Source organism: Lipotes vexillifer, unplaced genomic scaffold (assembly GCF_000442215.2).
Source record: "Lipotes vexillifer unplaced genomic scaffold, Lipotes_vexillifer_v1.1 scaffold197, whole genome shotgun sequence".
Taxonomy (NCBI): domain Eukaryota; kingdom Metazoa; phylum Chordata; class Mammalia; order Artiodactyla; family Lipotidae; genus Lipotes; species Lipotes vexillifer.
In genome coordinates this window covers 652,168-672,288 of record NW_006781042.1, presented here as the reverse complement: position 1 = coordinate 672,288, position 20,121 = coordinate 652,168, and the positions used below count along the sequence as shown (strand labels likewise).

Here is a 20,121-nt window from a genome sequence, read left to right as displayed (position 1 = left end):
GTCCAGGGCCAGATTCAGCTTAGGGGCCAACAGTTTGCAGCCTCTGCTCTAGAACTGCATGACCTCTTACAAGGGGGTGTGGGGTTCTGAAGGGGCACTGCTACCAGTAGTGTGGAGGGAAAGTGAAGGGCTCTCCTTGAGGCTCTGTGAGAGCGGGTAGGTTCTGGGAATCCGGGGGCTTCCAACCAGCCCTGAGGAAGGAAGACCTGATTTGGTCAAGGTTCTGCAGGATGTCCACATGAGACAAGAGAGTGCCGGAAATGTTCTGATCCATGCCCCCCGCCCAGGTTCTCTTCTTGACAGAGGTAACAGAGGCAGATGGGATTAGCATGTGGTCAGACTCTAAGCCCTCCTGTTTCCCCATCACGCCCTGTGGGTCCATAAGCCAAGTGCGTGTATAACCTTCTAAACCCAGGAATACCAGCCCACATCAGCTGGGGCCAGCATCCCCCTTAGGTTTATTACCCACAGGGTAAGACAGTGTGTTTTATATCTGTGTGTGTGTGTGTTTAAGCATATTTTTTCTGTGCAAACAAAATGTTTCAATAATACACTATTTTGAAACATGCCTCTTTTACTTAACTGTATGTTTTGAACACTTTCCCACATTACCAGAGTCATTTTTAATGGCTAAAGGTATTTTCCATCCTACAGATGAATCAGAATTTACTTAGCCCATCCCCTCTTGTTGGATATCTAGGAATTTCCAATGTTTTCAGTATAAGCAGTCACTCTGAATGAATATCTTTTAAACTAAATCTCTGCACACATATTTAATTATTGCCCTAGGATACTAAGTTACTGGAAGTGGGACAAAGGTGTGCACATTTTTAAGGCTTTTGATACATAATACCACACTGCCCTCCAGAAAAGGTGGTCAGTTTATGTTCTCACCCAATCCCACAGCTATTGCCAATACTAGGTAGTGATATTTTAAAATATATATATATGTATATATATATGTACATGTGTATATATATATATACACAGATATACACACATACACTTAAATATATAAATGTTTTATGTATGTAAATAAATTATATAAACACACACACACACACACACACACACACACATATACACATATGGTAAACAAACAGTGGTACCTCTCTAATATGTATTTCTTTAATCGTTGGTGAGATTGAACACATTTTCATATTTGTGTATTTTACATTTGCCTCTTCAAAGTGACCCCTTCCCTGTCATTTCGAGATTGTTTATTGAGCCCACATTTGGGCCTCTGCCTCTCCCCAGCCTGTCCTCTTTCTGGGCTGGGGAGCCCTGGTTTCTGGTTTGAACCCTCTCAGGCCTGGCCTCCAGGGCAGGCCCTGGAGCTCCCGGAGCTGCCCAGAACCCAGTAGGGTGAGGCCCAGTCTTCCCAGAGGCACCCCTGCTCACCTCCCCCTGCTGCCAGGCCTGTTCCCCGGCTCCCCTCCCCATGGACCCCTGGGTGCCCCGAGAGCTGGCAGGGCGCTACCCTCTGGGTAAGTGTGGGTAAGCCCGGGGAGGGCAGAGGACAAGCCTGACCGCTGCCTTTTCTCTCAGCGTCCCCGTGAAGGAAGTGCTCCCCGGCATCATTAAGCAGGGGGCTAATTGCTTAGAATCCCAGGGCCAGGACACGGCTGGTAACTTCCTGCTCAGCATGGGGGCCTGCAGAGGGTCTGCCAAGAGCCCGCCGGCGGCTCAGGTAGGTGGCTTAGGGCCCCCAGGTCAGGACCGGGCACGGGTGGGGGCCTCCCTCTGCCCGTTCTCATCTTCCCTCTGCCTACACCTTTCACAAACCCACTTTCCCAAGGACCCTGCAAGCTGTCCCCTCCCACTCTGCTCCTTGGGTCTGCTCCCACCATACTCGGTCACCTTTGTAGCCTGTCACACAGTCGCCCTATGGGCACCACCTACTTTCTCCTTGCAGAGGTAGAAATGCTGCCCAAACAGAGTCCAGTTCTCTCCTGGGATGCAGCTGTGGTCCGCCTGTATATACAGGGCATCCAGGACTCCTGTGCACACATGTGCGCAACATGAGTGTTGATGTACCATGTTGAACTAGAGCAGGTCATGGAGACCCCGGCGTGGACTGGCTCCCTGGCTGCCCTGCTCCCACGTCCTGTCTTTCTCCCCATCCCCTGAGCATCCCTTCATACATCCTCTGGCCAGTTCCAGCTAAGCTCCCCCACCCCAATATTTTATTATGAAAAATTTCAAACAGAAAAGTTGAAAGAACTGTACAGTGATTACCCATACACCCATCCCTAGTATTTGTAGAAAATTTTACCAAAATACACAGTGTATTTGCTTTATCTACCCATCTATCCATCCATCCATTGTTGTACTTGTGGACTTGGCCTTTCTGCTCCCTGTCTTGCAGGCGTGGCTGTTCAGTGACCATCTCATCCAGCAGCAGGGGAAGTGCCTGGCTGCCACTTCCACCTCCATCTCCCCCGGGTCCCTGGTCGTACTGCAGGCGTGCAACCCGAGAGAAGGCAGGCAGGTAAGCCTTCTCGCCCATGGGCACGGGATAGCGGCAGCCCCGGGGAACACAGTGCGGGTTTGACATACAGACTCAAATAAGCCCTCCAGAGTGAGGATGTGGGGGACCTGAGCCAGTATCCAGGTCAAGTCTATTGTTTTCCTCATGAGGAAGTATGGTAAGCAGTTGTTAAATGTCCATCCTGCATCCTGTGGCTCCATGAGGGCAGGGACTATTTATCTTGTCAACACTGTATCCCTAACCCCTGACAACCAGCACAGCCAAAATAAACGTGAGCTTTTACTGAGAACCTGTGCTAGGATTTTTACATAGGTCATCTCATCTAATTCTCCCAGCAACCCAGCAACGTGGGCCCGAGTACTAACCCCATTTTAGAGGTGAGAAAACTGAGGCTCACTGAATTTAAGAAACATATCAGATCACACAGTTGGGAAGGGGTGGAACTGAGGTTCAAACCCAGGTCAGCATGACTCCTAAGCCCACAGTCTTGCTCCAGCACATAGTAGGTGCTCAGTAAGTATTTCTTGACTGCTGGCTGATTGGGGAAACAGATCCAGCCACAGTGTTTTCCAAGCTGGCACGCTGGCCTCATGTGAGCACTGCCTTTTCCATTTGTCAAACACTCTCACCTGCCCTATTTTCATTAATCCTGGGAGACAGCTCAGACCTGCCTGTTGAGGAAGAAATGGATGCTCAGGGCACACAGCAGCCAGTGACAGCCCCACTCCATTCCTGGCTGGGAGGGCTGCCCCTCTGCCCGGGAATGGACACAAAGGCCAGAGTTCTGGTCCAGTCCTTCCTCTGCCCACACCTTCTTGGTAGCTCCCACTGTGCCTGACCCTGGCCAGCCTGGAGGGCAGTGCAAGAGGCAGAAGAGTGCCTGGCTTTTTGATTCAGCCACCGGGTTTTCCTCCCACCCCTTTTCTGTTGCCTGGCTCGGCTCTTTCTTCAGGGATGACTGGCAGTTTTGCTATTTTATTCTGGAAAAGCAGCCGGATCCTTCCTCTCCCTTCAGCCTCCGTGCGTGCGTGTGTGTGTGTGTGTGTGTGTGTGTGTGTGAGAGAGAGAGAGAGAGAGAGAGGGAGGGAGGGAGGGAGGGAGAGAGAGAGCTTTGTGTGCCAAGGCCTGCTCGCTGGGCCTGCGGGACACATCTGAAGCACTTCCTGGTTGGGATGCTGCAGCTTGTCCTGCCTGCCCTCTGCCCCTGCCCTGCAGTTAGGTGGGTCCCCAGGCTCCCCTTTACCTGGAGTACGGGCCTCTCTGAGGGTCAGGCCTTGAGCCCACTCCCAAGCCCATCCTTGCTGAGGCCTAGCTCCTAGGGCAGCCACCACTCAAATACTTCTCTGGAGCTGAAGCATCCATTTTCCCCTTCACACTGACCCAGGGCTCCGAGAAATCTCCTTTGGCCCCATTCCTTCTGCCCCTGCAAATCCTGCAGGGGCCCCAACAGCTGAGCCCTCTCTTCCAGGAGGACAGTGTGAGCAGCTCTCCCACTGACGGTGCCTTCTCAAATCTATGCCTCCCTTCCTGGTCCCCCTTTGGTCCCGTTTCTGAGGCCACCTGGGTATCAGTTATGGGAGAGATACATGTGCATAGAGCTGCTGGGATGGTGTCAGCGGGTCCTAGCTCCGTCACCCCCCCTCACCTCTCTGAGCCTCAGTCTCCTCACTTATATAATGAGGGGCTCCCTCCCTGTCTGCCTTATAAGGAATCTGCAAGAACCGAGACTGTGGTGATGGGAGAGCGCTGTGAGGTGATATTGTTTCCCTGGCCAGGCCGGAATATAATGGCCAGGAGAGTCCGGGAGACCCCGAGACCGTGCCTGATGGCACCGGTAGGAAGTGAGAATCCCATGATTTGCAGAGCACTTCCTCATGACTGGGTGATTCATTCATTCACCCATGCATTCATTCTTCATAAAACAAAACTACATTGGGTGCCTACCTTGTGTCAAGGAAGGTGCAGATCACATTGGCCATAAGGATGAAAGAAGGGTGTGGCCCAGCAACGCCCAGCTGGGGTGTGTGGCCAACCCTTCCCAGGAGCTCAGAGACTGGAAGAGCACAAGGCAGTAGGATGCTGTGACTTCCAGAGGGACCAAAGGCCCTATCCTGCCCACTGCCCGGGACCTTTAAACCAGGGAGCCCTCTCTGCTGGGACCACATGGGCCAGAGAGACTGGTTTTCAGCCCCGCATTCCTAAAGGGAATCTGGGCTCTGCAGCACGCCCCCTCGCTGCCTTCCACCCTGTTGGCACCTCCCAGTTGGTTCCCTTCTCTGGCCACCCCACGTTCCCCTGTCGCCCCAGCCCCAGCCCTGGCCCTGCAGCTGGTGCCGCTCATCTCCCTTCTCCCAGTTGCTCCAGTGAGAACAGGGCCCCTCCCCCTCAGAGCCCTGTGGCTCCAGCGTTACCCACTTCTTCGGAGGACAGAGGACGAGGTAGATATAGGAAGAGGGGCTATGGATGCAAGGGAGGGAAATAGGAGAGAAACCAAAAATAGACCTGTCTCCCTGTACTTTTCCCTGAGCCTCGAAACCTGGGTCTCAGCCTCTCATCCCTTCTCCAGACCACACTCCATCCTCCATCCAGCCACTTCCAAAATGGTCTACACAAGCTTGGGGCAGGGGAGGCACCAGGAGCCCCTTCATGACTCTGATAGGGGGGCTCAAGTGCCCTCACCATCCCATCAGTCTTCATCTCTGCAAGGATGGTGACCAGTTCCCATTAAAGGGTGTAGGTAACCGGCTGCACAGCTACAGGCAGAAGCTTAGAGCTGCAGGAAGAAGAAATCTTGTTTGAAGGAGTAAAAGATTCACCTAGTCCATCCAGGACTCAAACTCAAGGGCCTACAGAGTGCAAGGGGGGAAGCCCTAGAGGAGAAAAGTCGGGCCCAGGTGGGACTGTGGTGAACAGGAGCTAGGCTGACCAGCAGAGAGCAGGTCTTCAGCCACAACCAACTGATGCCACCAAAGAAACCAGGCCCGTGTCTAAAGGGAAGTTGGAAATGCAGGTTTTTATGTGACGACTAAGCCAAATTTTAAATAAGCACGTGCAGGCCAGACAACATACATCTCTGGGCTAGACTCAGCCCATGGGCCTCTGACCTAGACAGTGAGTTCTTCATGCCAGCCTACAGAAGCCAGAGCGTTCAGGAGGAACGGGCTTCAGGCTTGCATGTGGGGTGTGGGCACCGCTTCTGTAAGGGAGGGACACGCAGACCATTTAAATGGGGGTGTGTCCTAGGGCCACTTACATACACGAGTAATGAAGGGATGAACGTTATGATTATTATTAGTCATTGTTTTCTCCTTCCCCTCCTTTCCTGCCTCTCCCCACAGAGATGGAGGAGAAAAGCCTCCTTCCTCCAGCATCCAGTCAGCGGCCTCTGCCTGGAGGCCAAGACCACCGAGCTGGTGACCAGCAAGTGCCAGGCCGGCGTCCCAGCCCAGCAGTGGCAGCTGTTGCCGCACACATGACCGTAGCCTGGGGCCTCCTGTACCTTTTGCATGAGACTTTGGGACCCGAAGGGGGTTAGGGTGGGGGAGTGTAAAGCGGGCCGTTTCCATCTCCTCACACTTCTGCCGGAATCATCAGCAAACACCGCTGCCACGACACACGAGTCTCCAAAGCTTGTACGGGGAGGACGCAGGGGTGATGCCCTGCTGCCCTGGCCGCCACCCCGGCCTTGCCTGGGGAGAGAAGCAGGTCAGCATGCTGGACTGCTACAGGGCAGAGACTGGGCAGGAGCCCTGGCCCTTTGTTACCTCCCTTCACCCTCCCGAGGTCTGGACAGTGGTTGGGGGCCTCCCCTTGTTGGCTGGGGAGAACGAGGGCAGCAGCCCACACAGGTCCCACTGGGCCAGGGGTCTGCCTGTGGGATCGGGCACGAGAGGAGAATGTGGGCAGTGTGGACGGGGCGGGGGGGGGGGAGACAAAAACGACTGGGGCCTGGCAGGTTGGCCCTGTGGTGGTTTCCGTCTTAGCTGTTACTCTGCCCACAGCATGAAATGCTTCTCTTGAGTGGGGGCGGGGGGGGGGGGGGGGGGGGGGGGGGCAGGCTGAAGGCGGAGGAAGGGGCAGCCTGCGGGGCAGGTGGGGAACAGCAAGAGGTGAGCAGCTCAGTGGCCTGTCCCAGGCAGGTGCTGGGTTGGGGGCGGGAGGGTTAGGATCCAGGGCAAAGGATGGGTGATCTGCAGAAAGACGAGGAATGGAAGAGCAGCATAGCACTGAAAAGGGTGGGTCTCTCCCCGGGGACCTAATTCCTCCCACACGTACCAGCCCCAGGGCCGGTGCCTCCGGTCCTGCGCTCTGGTTCCCACGCCTCAGCAAGGGGCTGAAGGGGGATCTCCAGGGGCAGCCTCAGGACACAGTTTATTAAACAGATCCCACTTCTATGTGGATACGTGTCAGGGCAAGACCTCTCCCTTGGGCCTTAAAGACCAGCGGTGCCCTGGCCCCCTGCCCAGTCGTACCGTGTGGACCCCATAAGGAAAGACGCCACTGAACAGCCCCATCCTCCCTCCTAGTTTTTGACTCCTGCCTTCGCAAAAGCCCTTGCCTCTGTAAATACAGCATTACAGGGCTGGGGGCAGGGCGGTAATAACGGACCTCCATTCTGGAGCATCCCTAGGTCGTGGGGGCTAAGCCATCCAGGCTGGAACTTGTCCTCACCCCGCCCCACTGCAGGAGGGAGGCCCTTGGGGCTCGGCTGCTGCAGTGGCCTGGAGGCTGGCTGGAGGCCCCAGTTTGTGCAGAGCTCCCAGTTCCTTCTCACAACCACTGGGAGTCTCTCCCCTCCCCCAGGGCCTGGTCTTGGAACCGCTTCTGCTGTTTCCCAAGTTCCTCTTCCCCCCGCCCCACTGGCTCAGGCAGTGTGATCTTAGGGAAAAGACTGGTGGCACCAGGAACCCTGGTGGGTCTCCCACCCAAAGCAAATCAGCCTGGAACCCCTAGGGAGTTCATGGATTCCAGAAGGCCTAGGAATATCCTGAAATGGTCCCCCAAATATTGCATTGTGTGCATATATGCATTTTCCTGAGGAGAGGGTCCGTGGATTTCCCCAGCTTCTTACAGAGGTCCCTGATTGCCAAACGGTCTGAACTTCTGCTCTGGGTTGCAGCTACCAGTCACTGGAGCTGCCATGCCCCTCCCCCTCCCTGCTGTGCCTCAACTGCTGTGGTCCTGCTCCCTCCATGCAGCCCTTGGGGCCGTGGTGCCCACACCCGCCCTGGAGGGCTCTCGGTGGTTTCCTCTCACCTCCTGGCTGGCTTGCGTGCTCTCAGCAGTGCTCCTGTGCCCTAGCCTGAACCCCTGCGCTCCCCAGCGTGGAGCCCTTGGCCCCCAGGGCAACACTTCTCCCATCCTCTGTGTTATGTTTCATCCACCGCCATCTCCCTTGTGCGTTTCCACCCCAGTGGGTAGTGTGGACCTTTGGGGACAGGGAACGTGGGCATCTCTCAATGAATGTAAGAGGACTGCTGCTCAGAGAGCCTTTGAGAGGGCCCCCTCCTTTCCTGTGATCAAACCAGGCTCAGCACTTGTCAGCTGTCCTTTGGGACTCAGCCCTATTCTGTTTTGCTTTTCCTCTTCCTGACCAAAGCATGTGCCACTTGCTGCCCCTGAGGACCTCGTCTTTATGAAAAACTCCTGGAATAAAGCCACTTCTCACATGCACACGTGCACCAGCGCCTTCCTTTCTGACTCCAGAGCCAAGGCCTTCAGTGCCACCCTCCCTCTATTCTAGAAAATTGAAACTGAGCACGCTCAGCTCTCACCCCTCCTGCACCTGGTAGCTTGCTCCTCGGCCCACGTGCGCCCCCATACGACCCCAGGCACTCCTGGAAGACAGGCTGGCTGCTCTGGGGGGGAGCCATCAGGTGGGGCAGGCTGGGACCAGACCCCAGGCTCCCAGGCACCAGCCTGGTCCCTCTGAACTGCCCTTCCTTTCCTCTGCCACACAAGACGGCAGTGGTAAAAACGCAGGTGGGACGATTTTCCTAGGTAGAAATAGCAAAGTAATTCCAGAAAGAGTCCTACCAGCTTAGCCTTGTTTGATGGGGTAGCAGATGCTCTAATATTTCCATGGAAACCAATGGAAAGCCCCCACCATTTCTGTGATCAGAAGCTGAACCTACCCAGGTAAAAATAAGCACTGCCTCGGTGCGCACATGAACACTAGTGGGCAGGCCAGCGCGCCACTAAGTCTCCCTGAACACAGCCGTTCCCACCCCCGCACCCGCCTGGTCTCAGGGCTGCTCATACAGGATTCTCCAGAACTGACCACCAGGCCCGAGGGGCCCAGAGCAAAGCCCTGGCTGGTGACAGTTCCGAGCACACAACGTGGCTGCAGAGTCTGTCTGTCCATCCGTCCTCTCGAGGAGCACAGCGCACTGCCTGCCGCCTTCTCGGGCCTCTTTCCCGGCCAGGCTGAGCCAGCTTTCCACTTGGCATCTATTTTCACTCCCAGCCTGAAGGGCTCTGGTGCTGGCTTCTCCCGAGTCGTGCTCTCTCTTGCCCTCCTCCAAGCCTCCCTCTCCAGAGGCCCATTCTCTCTCTCACCCCCAGTTTTTTCCTGGGAACTAAGACTTTGCCCTTAGCCAGCCCCTGGAGGAATCAGCAAAAGCCCCGGGGCTGGCAATTAACCATGGCCTTGGGCCTTGCGTAACCTTAGTGCGGCAGAAGAGAGTCTTCCAGGGCACATGGGAAGGGGAGGGCGGGAGGGGTGTCTGCATGGGGCCAACCTCCCATGTGTCAGGCAGGGAGGCGGGGGGGGGGGGAGACACAAGCTGCCGGCACACCAAAGGACAGGCCACCAGGCAGCCCCTTGACCTGGGCAGGGCGGGGGGGGCGGGGGGGGGGGTCCCCCGTCCCTGGGCATCTGTGACTTGCCTTCACAAAGGCTCCTCCCGGCCCCTCGGTATGGGTCTCCCCACTCACAGTTGGGAGAATATAACCCAGGCAACATCTCTGTCCTCCCCGGGGGTCTGGCACCCCCAGGCCTGGGGAGGATGTCTTCCAGCGCTGAAGGGGTGTGGTCCTCTCCCACCATGGGACAGGAAAGGAAAAACCTAGAGAGGAAGGGCTGGAGTTCACAATGTCCGCAACTTCATTCCCGACAATGTTCTCAATGTCTGTGGTATTTCTGTGTGTCCCCCTTGATAGTCTGAGTCAGTTTCCTCCAGAACGAGGGAGGGGGACCAGGGCAGCTTCTTTCATCTTAAAAGTCTTCGCTGCCTGGCCCTTAGCAAAGACCTTGAGATGGAGCAGGGTGGGCCGCTCTCTCCTGACCCGGCAGCCAGGCTGTGGGCAGCCAAGCTGGATTGAAGCTCCAGAGCCATCTGAGGACAGCCTTCTGCTGTGGAACTCAGCCCCACGGAGTGTGGGCAAGGGTGTAGCAGGAGTGGGGATCCGGAGACCCCATCAGCCAGGTCCATCCCGCTCTGCCACTTACTAGCTGGAAAGTCATTTCATCTCTCAGCCTTGGTTTCCTCACCTGTGAAATGGGGGTACTCATAGCACTCGAGGGGTTTTGTGAGGACTGGCTTATTTAACTACTGCGAAGCACCCAGCCCTTTCTAAATGCTTAGTAAGTGTGTGTTATTGCTGTTGTTAACAAGCATTTTCTGAGTGCCTGCTGCATGCCGGGCACTTTCCTAGGGGTGAGGACACAAATATAAACAAGACAAATGTTCTAGAACTAATGTTCTAGCAGGGGAGATGGACAGATAAATAGGCAACCGTAATACCAGAAGAGAAAAGCTACAGGGAAGGCGGGAGCTATGGGAGCAACACGGAGGGGCCTCTCACTGTGGCCTGGGGGCCGGGGAGTCATGATGCTTCCAGGGCAGCTGGAAATGACATTCTGGGCAATGCCTGTCTCGGGCTGGATAAAGGGCGGGTTGGATGAGGCCTGGTGAGGCCAACTGGCCATACTAGCCCAGCTGGAGGCTCAGCGGGCAACTGCCGAGTGGCCTTGACTTTCTACCCCAGTGCATTGCAGCATGGTGGTGATGTATGTGGACCAGGCTGTAATCATGGAATAATTATAGAAAATGACTCCTATAGAAAATACAGGAGCCATTTAAACCCAGACAGATGGGCCTTCTGCTCCTTGAGCCAGTGACCACTCCTGCAGGGCTCAGTTTTCTTAGTGTGGGGAGGGCAAAAGAAAGGGTGGGATGAGATGGCTTGGAAAATTCAGTGATTCTTATCTGGAGAGAATGAATACAAATGACCAGCAGGTGTTCAGAAAGACTCGATTTCTTCTTGCTCCCTGGCTTGGGTTATCTCTGACGGCTCAAGCCATCTGAAAAGCAGGCCTTTCAACAATTCTTCTTTCAAATAAGTTGTCTCTCAAGGTGCGTCCAGATAACCCGCTGGAGTCACTTGAGGTGCTTGTAAGCGCGTTTGTGCCCAGGCTCCCACCCAGACCTGCTGATTCCCAGTTCACCTGCGTGATGACAGGTGGTCCGGCTGATATGATGCATGTTGAGTCCACAGTGCTCTGAAGCAGGAGGGAGAGAAAGCCGCGCAGGGTAGAGTCAGGACACAGTGCACACAGGCCGGCTGTGGATTGTGTTCACTGAGTACAGTGGCCCTCGACCCCACTGCGAGAAGGAGAAGCCAAGGGGGAGCTGGATGAATGTGGGGACCAGATCTGGGAGCCAGACATCAGAGCCAGACCGGCGCCCCCATAAGGAGAAATGCCCCCAGCTGGGAAACCCTCTTTGGGAGGGGAAACCAGGGCTGGCAGGAAAGTCTGGGGTTCTGGGTCCAGAACCAGGAGGGAAGAGTCTCCAGGGCCTCGTCGGGACCTCTGCCACCGTCCGGGTGAGAGGTGGCTGCCAGCGCAGCAGGAGGCTGGCTGCAGCACGGGTGGCCCTTGGCCCCAGCCCTCTGGGGTAGCTGCACAGCGCCGGGCTCCTCTGTTTACGGGCAAGGGCAGACCTTGCCTCGATGACTGCTCTCCAGAGCCTCTTCCCCACAGGGGTGGGAAAGTGGTGCGGCGGCGGGGGGGGGGGGGGGGGCTGCTTCCTGCCCGGCCCGCCCCGGCAGCTAATGGCGTTTTGTGGCTGTGGATAAAAGTGGGGTGGGGGGGGGGGGGGGGGGGGGTGTTTGTTATGTTTAAGTCAGGTCACAGTAAGCAGTGGGGGGCAGCAGGTGTAGCAGCAGAGTGGTGCTGGGGGCCCTCTCCTGGGTGTGTGCGTGACCTCAGCCCTGGGCTCATGTGCTGCGGCTGTCAGGGGGAGGGCAGGGGACTGACGGATGCTGGGAAGGTGAGCAGGCTCTGGGCAGCGGTTTGGGCTCCTTGTGGATACCCTTCCTGGGTCATGCAGACTCTCACACCTGTGGTATCCTCACCGTGAATGTCACCAAGCCCATAATGTGCTGAGCGCCGACCCCACAGAGGGCACGGAACAGGCTTGGAGGAGCCGTGTCAACCACCAACGGTCAAGGCCATCCATCCCTGGACACCAGGCAGCCAGGCCAACCTCAGCTTCCACCCTCTGTTCCTCACCCTGCAATCCAGCCAAACTGCTCTGCGTCCTGTTTCTGGAAGTTGTGGTCTGCCTTCTCTTGTCTGTACTTTTGTGTTTCTTCCACCCTCTACTTGTCATCTCCAAGGGTTGAATGCTATCCCTTTTCCAGGCAATGCTGCTTCCATAAGGAAACCTGCCCTATCTCCCACCTGCCTGAAAGCATCTCTCTGGCCTGTTTCTTCCTCATCGTGAATGTTCCTCTCCAGCTGAAGTGAGCACCTTCCTCCTTATGCTGGGGGGTGGACTTTTTTCTGTTGGACTGCAGCTCCTTGATTACTGGACCTATGTCTGCTCCAGCTTCATACAGCACTTCCCAGCACAGTACAATACAGCTGCAGCACAGAGCCCAGTTCTCAGACTCACCATAAGTGTTGGCTTGTCGAATGAATGAAATGAAAGATTCTAGCTGCATTTCATTGGTTGGTTTGTTTTTGTTTTGAGTGATAAGGCATTTTTGCATTTAGGAATCAGTACACTGCATTCAGAAGGCACCCAATCTCTATTTGTTCATTTTCCCTCTCACTTGTCTTTAAAAGCTTAGAATCTTCAAAACTCCACCCCTCCTACTTATTAGTTGTCTCTGAGCCCTCAACAACAATGCACTGGTGGATTAATGGATTGAGCATTTCCTGGGATCCCAGAACTGAAGAGGGCTACCATGTGCCTTATCTCATTTGGTGTTCACACCCCCACAAGGCAGGTTCTGGTGTGCCCACCTTAGGGATGAGGGAGTGGGGACTCAGTCAGGAGAAGAAACTTGCCCAAGGACAAACAGCAAGGTGTAAACTCAGTCCCACAGAGGTGCAGGTGAGTGGTTCTCAAAGTGTGGTCCCACAGACCAGCAGCCTCAGCATCATGTGGGCACTTACTAGAAATACAAACTCTTGAACTCCACCCAGACCTATTGAATCAACACTGGTGGTGGCGTTCAGCCACCTGAGTTTAACAAGCCCCCAGGGGATTCTGATGCACACTCAAGTTTGAGAGCCACTCACTGGTTTGGTGACTGAGATGGGTCCTCGTCTCCTACTGGAGGGCGTGGGTCACCACCTGCCACAGAGGCCTCAGAGAGCTGACGCTGCATGTGGCAGACCTGGCCTCTGCTAAGTAGGCTGCCAGATATCTCCGGGGCAGAGGGTGGGCGGGCAGGGGGCTTGGCCAAGGTTTGTGCTGAGCCAGATGTCACATGCCAACTTTGCTTTGTGTGATTTATGAGTTTCTTCCCCACAGATGGCTGACTTGGTTATAGAAGAGTTTCCACCCCAGAAGATTCATGAATCAAGGAATCAGTGCTGCACCTCCCAAGCCCACAGGATGGGCATACATTTTGCCATGAGTTATATGACTAAGTCCTTTTTAGGGGTCATCCAACTGATGACATTCGTAGCCAGTACTATCACTTATCCACCAGTCACTGATAGTCACACATTTCAACTTCTTTAATCCTAACAACAAGTCTATCAGGTAGGTGTCTTATCATCACCCCGTTTACAAACTAGGAAATTGAAGCCCAGAGAGGTTAACACACCTGCTCAAGATTACCCAGCTAAGCTGGAGGTAGAGCCAGAATTTGAACTCATGAGGTCTGACCCAGGGTCCAAGCTCCTTACTGCCCTTCATTGCCTTTCATATATTAGTTCACATCCTCTAACTAACTCTGACACTTCTGTATTGTTATATCCCCATCTTGCACTTAAGGAAACTGAGGCCCTGTGCAAAGCTCTCAGTCTTATTCCAGGGCCCAAGGTTTGTCCCGCTACACCCCAGTTCCTTCCACGGCTGATTCCTAGAAGCCTGAGCGGTAGGGTGGGCCAGCGTTGTCTCTACTGTCACCTTCTACAGATGTAGAAACAGGCTGAGAGGCTGAGACGCCCAAAGTCACAGAGCAGGAAATTGGGAGCCCCAGGAGACCTGAGAACGCAACCTTCCGTGACACAGTAACAGAGGCAATTGCTGATGTCCCTGCCTGGTGCCAGGTGTCGCGACGGTGAGCCATCACCACCACCCCCCGCAATGATCCGGCCCCACAGGCCAGGGCTCTCTACTACATTGTCCGCTTTCTCCCTGCAGCCTGGCCAGGGCTATTGTTTTCCACACACCTTCCTGGCAAACAAGTTTCTTTGTTCTGCATTATTTCTCCTCAGACCCTAGTTTTGTGCTTGTTCAGGTGGAATCTCCTTTTGCACACTAGCCCCTGTGGCTTTGTCCAGCTCGGGTGGGGACTGGGGGGTTCTTTGTGGAGCCTGGGAGATTCACCCAGTTTTCACCAGGCAGCTAGGTGGTCTCTGTATGCTCATCAAGCACCTGGGTTTATTTTAAATTTATAACCAAATGTGTCCATCCCAGTTATTTCTTGGCTGTTTATCATGTGACAACAGGGGTGGCGAGGAGAGTTCTGGCCTGGCAGTAAGAGAACAATTGCTCCAACTCTAGCCCAGCCCTTTATGAGCCAGGTAATCTCCAGCAAGCCACTTAGGCTTCCTGAGCCTCAGGGTCCTCAACTGTAAAACGGGGGTTATGTGGGCAAAGGTCAAATGAGAAAATGTCTGTGGTCAGAAACTGGAAAGCATGTACAGCCTTCTGGAAACTATCAGGGACGGTTTCTCTGACCCTGGGGCAGGCCAGAGCTGCCAGACCCTGAGCCTGTGGGTTTCCCAGCTGCTAAGGACGTTCTCCAGCCATCAGGAGACGGCCTCGCAGCTCAGACATGGGGGCCCGAGTCCTGGCGTCCACTTTGTTCCTGAGCTAGAGACTGCTGATCTAGCTCTGAAACTTTGTTGGTGGCACTTGCTTTTACCTTTGAGAAGCAGAGAAAGTTGATGCAGCAGGGGACTTGATGTTCCAACAAGGCTTTGAAAAGCTTCAGCCTGGTGGGGAGGGCCAGGATGGGAGCCAGGAGGGAGGGTTACGAGGCAGAAGCACGGTTCCATCTGGGGTCCTCTCTCATTTGCATCCCCGGCCTGACATGGATCCGGGCTCACTGGGCCCACCCCCTGGAGCAGAGGGGCTGTGATGACTGTCCTAGGCCAGCGGCCTCTGTCTTTGGAGGCTACACAGGCATGACCTTGTCACTCTCAGCTGGCCTGAGGGGGGATGACAAAACCACACTTTGAGAAGGCCCCACAGATATTAATCAATGACACAGAGAAAGCCCCTGTGTCATTGTTGGGAGGCCCCTTCCCAGCCCAGGGTTCGCTCTGCCTGGTGGGGCAGAAAAAGCAGAGGCTGGGGAGCCACACTGAAAGCTGTGGCCCGGCTGTTTCTCTGACTAGCTGGATAACCTACAGCAAGTCACCTCACCTTTCTGAACCTCAGTCCCCTCCCTGGTAAAACAGGGAAAACACTACCTGCTTCTTAGCGATGTAGTAAGAGCTGAACGAGTTGACATTCGTGAATGGACAGGAATAAGCAAAGAAAAGGGGGCATGGTGCCTAGAGGGGTGCCCAAACTCTGTGAGGGGGCAAGTATTTGTCTCGTTTGCAGCTGGACCCCCAGAGCTTGACGCAGAGGATGTGCTCAATAAATGTGGATGAATGAACGAATGAATGAGTGTAGCTCAGTGGGAAGCAAACGAGTCTCCTTGGGAAGGCCTTGACTCCAACCTTAGCCCCAGCCCTGGTCCAGGGTCCCCAGGACTCCAAAAGGGGGCATGTATTCAAGATAGGTACATGTCAGGCTTGTTGACTTTGCAGACAGAGGAGTCCTGGCAGGCCCGGATCTGAGAGATGGACAAATGGATGTAATTCATGGGCAAGAATGCTGGGAGCTTCCCTGAGATTCTCCACCTCCATCCCTAGCCACTGGGGGAGGGGTCTTCCTAAAGGTTCCCTGAGCGTCCATATTTCCCCCTTTTACCTTGAATCGGGGTTATATTCTACATTCCCACTAGAATGCAAACTGCAGGAAGATAAAGACATATCCACAACACCTGGTAAACACCTAGCACATGGTAGGTGTTCAATAAATCTTTGTTGAATGACTGAATGAGTGCAATAAATCTTCTGTTCTCTCAGTTCTGAGAGTCTTTAGCCTTAGAAAGCAGGGTTTGGTGTGCATGTCAATTTTTTCTCAGCTTTCTCTTCTAAACTGGCTGTTGATTTGGGTTTTCAAGGAATCAGGTGAGGTTTGACCAGTGAAAATACTTTTTCATCAGGCACGGGAGACCCAGCATTTGCAAGTTAATGCCAAATCAGTGCCTGATTAAACAGACAATGAATGTGAGAACAAGGATAATACAGCAGAGATGATGCAGCAAATACAGATGATGGGGATGCACCTACCTTGTTAGAAAACTGCCTTACATACTAATGAATATATTAAAGGCTAAGGCAGTGAAAACGGCAGCTTTGGGACTGTCTAAGGTTTTAGTTTAAACCGGCAGCAGAGAGAAACTGATGAAGGCTTCTCTGTGGTCCAAGCCATGGTCTTCAAAAGTTTCTGCCCAGGGCCATGTCCCGGCTGAGGGTGTTGGAGTCTTTAGTATTTGCATACAAATTGCAAACATCTACAAAGTCTTTGCTCAAGCAATTTTTAAGTAAAATATTATTGCTTCCCTGAAGGCTATAATTCCTTGGTTTTTCTCCTCAGTATTCTTCTCACTTAGCAGTCACTCACACTGACCCACATTTTCCAACTGGGACTATACAGGAGAGTGGGAGGAGCCAAAGGGAGGGGAGCAAAGAAGGGAGTGGGCAGCTGGGCCACTGGGCCTGCTTTTCAGGACATGCAGAACCGGACCTAAGGGTTTTAAGTATTATTTCATTTAATTCTCAAGCCAGCTCTGTCGGGGTAGACATTATCATTATCTCCATCTGTAACGAGGAAATCAAGGTTAGCAGATGTTATGAGTCGCTCAGAGTCACACAGCTAGGAAATGGCAGGACCAGGACTCCAAGGATGTCTGGCTCCCAGAATTATATTCTTGAACCACACTATCTCTGTAAATCACTTACCCTTTACAGAGCTTTAAATATACAAGGCAGTCTGGTCAAAATTATTAACAGTGATGTGTAGAATCTACTGATTTGTCCCTAAACTGTTTTCAAATCTGAATGTGCTGAGGAGATGTCTGGAGTTATCTTTAGGGTACGGCTGGCTACATAATTTGCAGAATTTGGTGCAAAATGAAAATATGGGTCACCTAATGCATAAACTATTAAGAATTTCAAAACAATCACAGCAGCATGGGGCCCTTCTAAGCACAACACCCTGAACAAACTGCACACACTGCACACCTGAGAAGCCAGCCCTGAGTCAGGGTTCTTGGTGGAAACATGTCTGTTTTGTCTTGGAACAAGGCATTAGGTCTGGCACATGACAGACATTTAAAAACTGTTGGCTAGGGCTTCCCTGGTGGCACAGTGATTGAGAAGCTGCCTGCCAATGCAGGGGACACGGGTTCGAGCCCTGGTCTGGGAAGATCCCACATGCCGCAGAGCAACTAGGCCCGTGAGCCACAACTACTGAGCCTGCGCGTCTGGAGCCTGTGCTCAGCAACAAGAGAGGCCGCGACAAGGAGAGGCCCGCGCACCGCAATGAAGAGTGGCCCCCGCTCGCCGCAACTAGAGAAAGCCCTCGCGCGGAAACGAAGACCCAACACACCCAAAAATAAATACATAAAATTAATTAAAAAACAAAAAACTGTTGGCTAACTGAATGAACAATAAATACTCACCTACTATTACATACCAAGCAGTGCTCTAGGCACAGGGGATATAGCAGTGAGCAATATCTACAAGGTCCTGATATGGAGCATATATTCTAGAGGGAGAGAAAAAAAAGTAACCCACAAGATGTACCAGATTATTCTGAGATACTAATAGGTGTTATGCAGAAAGTAAATGGTGCCTATGTGACTGAGTTACTAGGAAGGTAAGGGCTAACTTCAGATGGGGCAGGAATTGGAACTGATGCAAGACCTGAGTGCTAGGAGAGGACTGTCTGGGGAAGAGCACTTGGGCAGAGGGAGTAGTGAGTGCAAGGCCTCGCGGGAGACGCCCTTGGCCAGAATGAAAGAACCGCACAGCTGGGCGGGTGCCTCCGTACTGGGGTTTCCTGTGTGGTGAGCTAGAGTCCTGAGCTCTGCTCCCCGCCTACCTGTCCATCCTCATTTTGTTCTGCCCCCGCTTGCCGTCACTGTGCCAGTCTTCTTTGAATTCCTCAAATGTACCAACCTCTTCCCGGCTTAGGGCCTTTGCACAGCAGATCCTCTGCCTGTAACATGCTTCTCCCCCACTCTGGCTGGCTGGCTCCTTCTCATTTTTCAAATCTCAGCTTAATGTCAAGGCTTATTGGGGCCTCTGCCTCTGCAAGCTCAAATAACTCAAAATATTATTCTCTCTCAAAAAAACCTAATGGTTTCCTTCATAATAGTAACCACATTAGTGTGTGTGTGTGTGTGTGTGTGTGTGTTTTGCTTTTTTTTTTGCCGTGCCAAGCGGCACGCAGGATGTTAGTTCCCTGACCAGGGATCGAGCCTGTGCCCTGAAGGGGAATGGTGGAATCTTAACCACTGGACCTCCAGGGAAATCGTCGTAACCACACTAGTTTTTACTTTTGACCGTAAGCATCATGAAGGTATCATGGATTGGGATTATGTCTATTTCATTCATTTATGAACCCTAGTTGAGGTAATAAAATGAAGTTGACCCCTGAGGCCTACATTCTTTTATAATGGAACCAGATTAATAGGCAAGTGCAGGTGAGAGTAACTCCTTGATACCATAACTCAATTAATTAGCTAATGGATTAATTAATCAACAAACATCTTGAGAACCTACTGATATTATTTAGAAGGAACTAGGGATTCCAATATGAAAGATTTGGTTCCTCCTTCAAAGAGCAGAGAATATCGAGGGAGGTGGACAATCACACCAACAATTCCACACAGTGGGATTAAGAACCATGACAGGGCTTCCCTGGTGGCGCAGTGGTTGAGAGTCCGCCTGCCGATGCAGGGGACACGGGTTCTTGCCCCGGTCCGGGAAGATCCCACATGCCGTGGAGCGGCTGGGCCCGTGAGCCATGGCCGCTGAGCCTGCGCGTCCGGAGCCTGTGCTCCGCAACGGGAGAGGCCACAACAGTGAGAGGCCCGCGTACCGCAAAAAAAAAAAAAACAACAATAACCATGACAGAGGATGCTACTAGAGCTCAGAAGATAGAGGACTGGAGGGATCAGGTGATCAGGGAAGGCTTTCTGGAGGTGGTGATACTGAGTCAAGCCTTAACCTGTGATTAGAGGTTAAGAGTGTGTGGGCCTTGTGGACATGACCATAAGAGGAAGGGCTTGTGCAAAGGCAAGCCAGAGGTGACGTGGTGTACTCAAGGGACCATAAGAAGTGTGGTGGGAGCAGGAGGAGGGTGGTGGGAGCTAAGTTTGACAGGTGGCAAGGTGCTCATCATAACAAGCCTTGGGCATCAGGCTAAAAACTTGTGGATTTTATTTTTAAGAGTCATAGACAGCTTTAAGAATCTTAAGCAGGAAAGTGACTTCCATTATAGAAAAATCTCTCTTCCACAGCAAGAAAGAGGATAGACTAGGAGAGAGTAGTCATAGAAGCTGTTCTGTTATCAGCAGAACGGCCCCCTCCTCTTCCTGGGAAATGTGCCTTCTCTTGTGGCTTGAATAGAGGCTTCCATTTTGTTAGAGACTGCATTAGTTATCTATCGCTGTGTAACAAATTACCTCACAATTTAGTGACTGAAAACAACTCATATTTATTATCTCACAGTTTCTGGAGATCTGGGATCCAGGAACGGATTAGCTGACGGTTCTGGCTCAGGGACATCATGAGGTTGCAGTCAGGGTGTCAGCCAGGGCTGCAAGCATCTCAAAGCTCAACCAGGCCTAGAGAATTCACTTCCAAGCTCACTCACATGGCTGCTGGCAGGCCTCTGATGATCTGCTTCCAAGCCCACTCATGAGGGCTTCTCCACAGGGCTGTCTCACAATATGGCAGCTGGCTGCCCCCCAAGCGAACAGCCCAAGAGACAGCGAGAGAGTGTGCCTAAGATGGCAGCCACAGCCTTTTCATAACTTAATATAAGTGAGAGTCCATCACTTCAGCTATATCCTTTTTATTAGAAGAGCGT

General features: G+C 53.1%; 1 protein-coding gene across 1 annotated transcript in view; it reads left to right on the top strand.

The window, feature by feature from the left end:
* The window catches only part of GALNT16 (polypeptide N-acetylgalactosaminyltransferase 16), a 99,192-nt gene extending 92,852 nt beyond the window's left edge, over positions 1 to 6,340 (top strand). The window contains exons 13-15 of the mRNA XM_007454445.1: positions 1,549 to 1,690; positions 2,369 to 2,491; positions 5,830 to 6,340. Of these exons, the coding sequence (XP_007454507.1) occupies positions 1,549 to 1,690; positions 2,369 to 2,491; positions 5,830 to 5,967 (403 nt within the window). The 3' untranslated portion in view covers positions 5,968 to 6,340. The remainder of the gene's footprint in view (positions 1 to 1,548; positions 1,691 to 2,368; positions 2,492 to 5,829) is intronic.
* Positions 6,341 to 20,121: the final 13,781 nt, after the last annotated feature.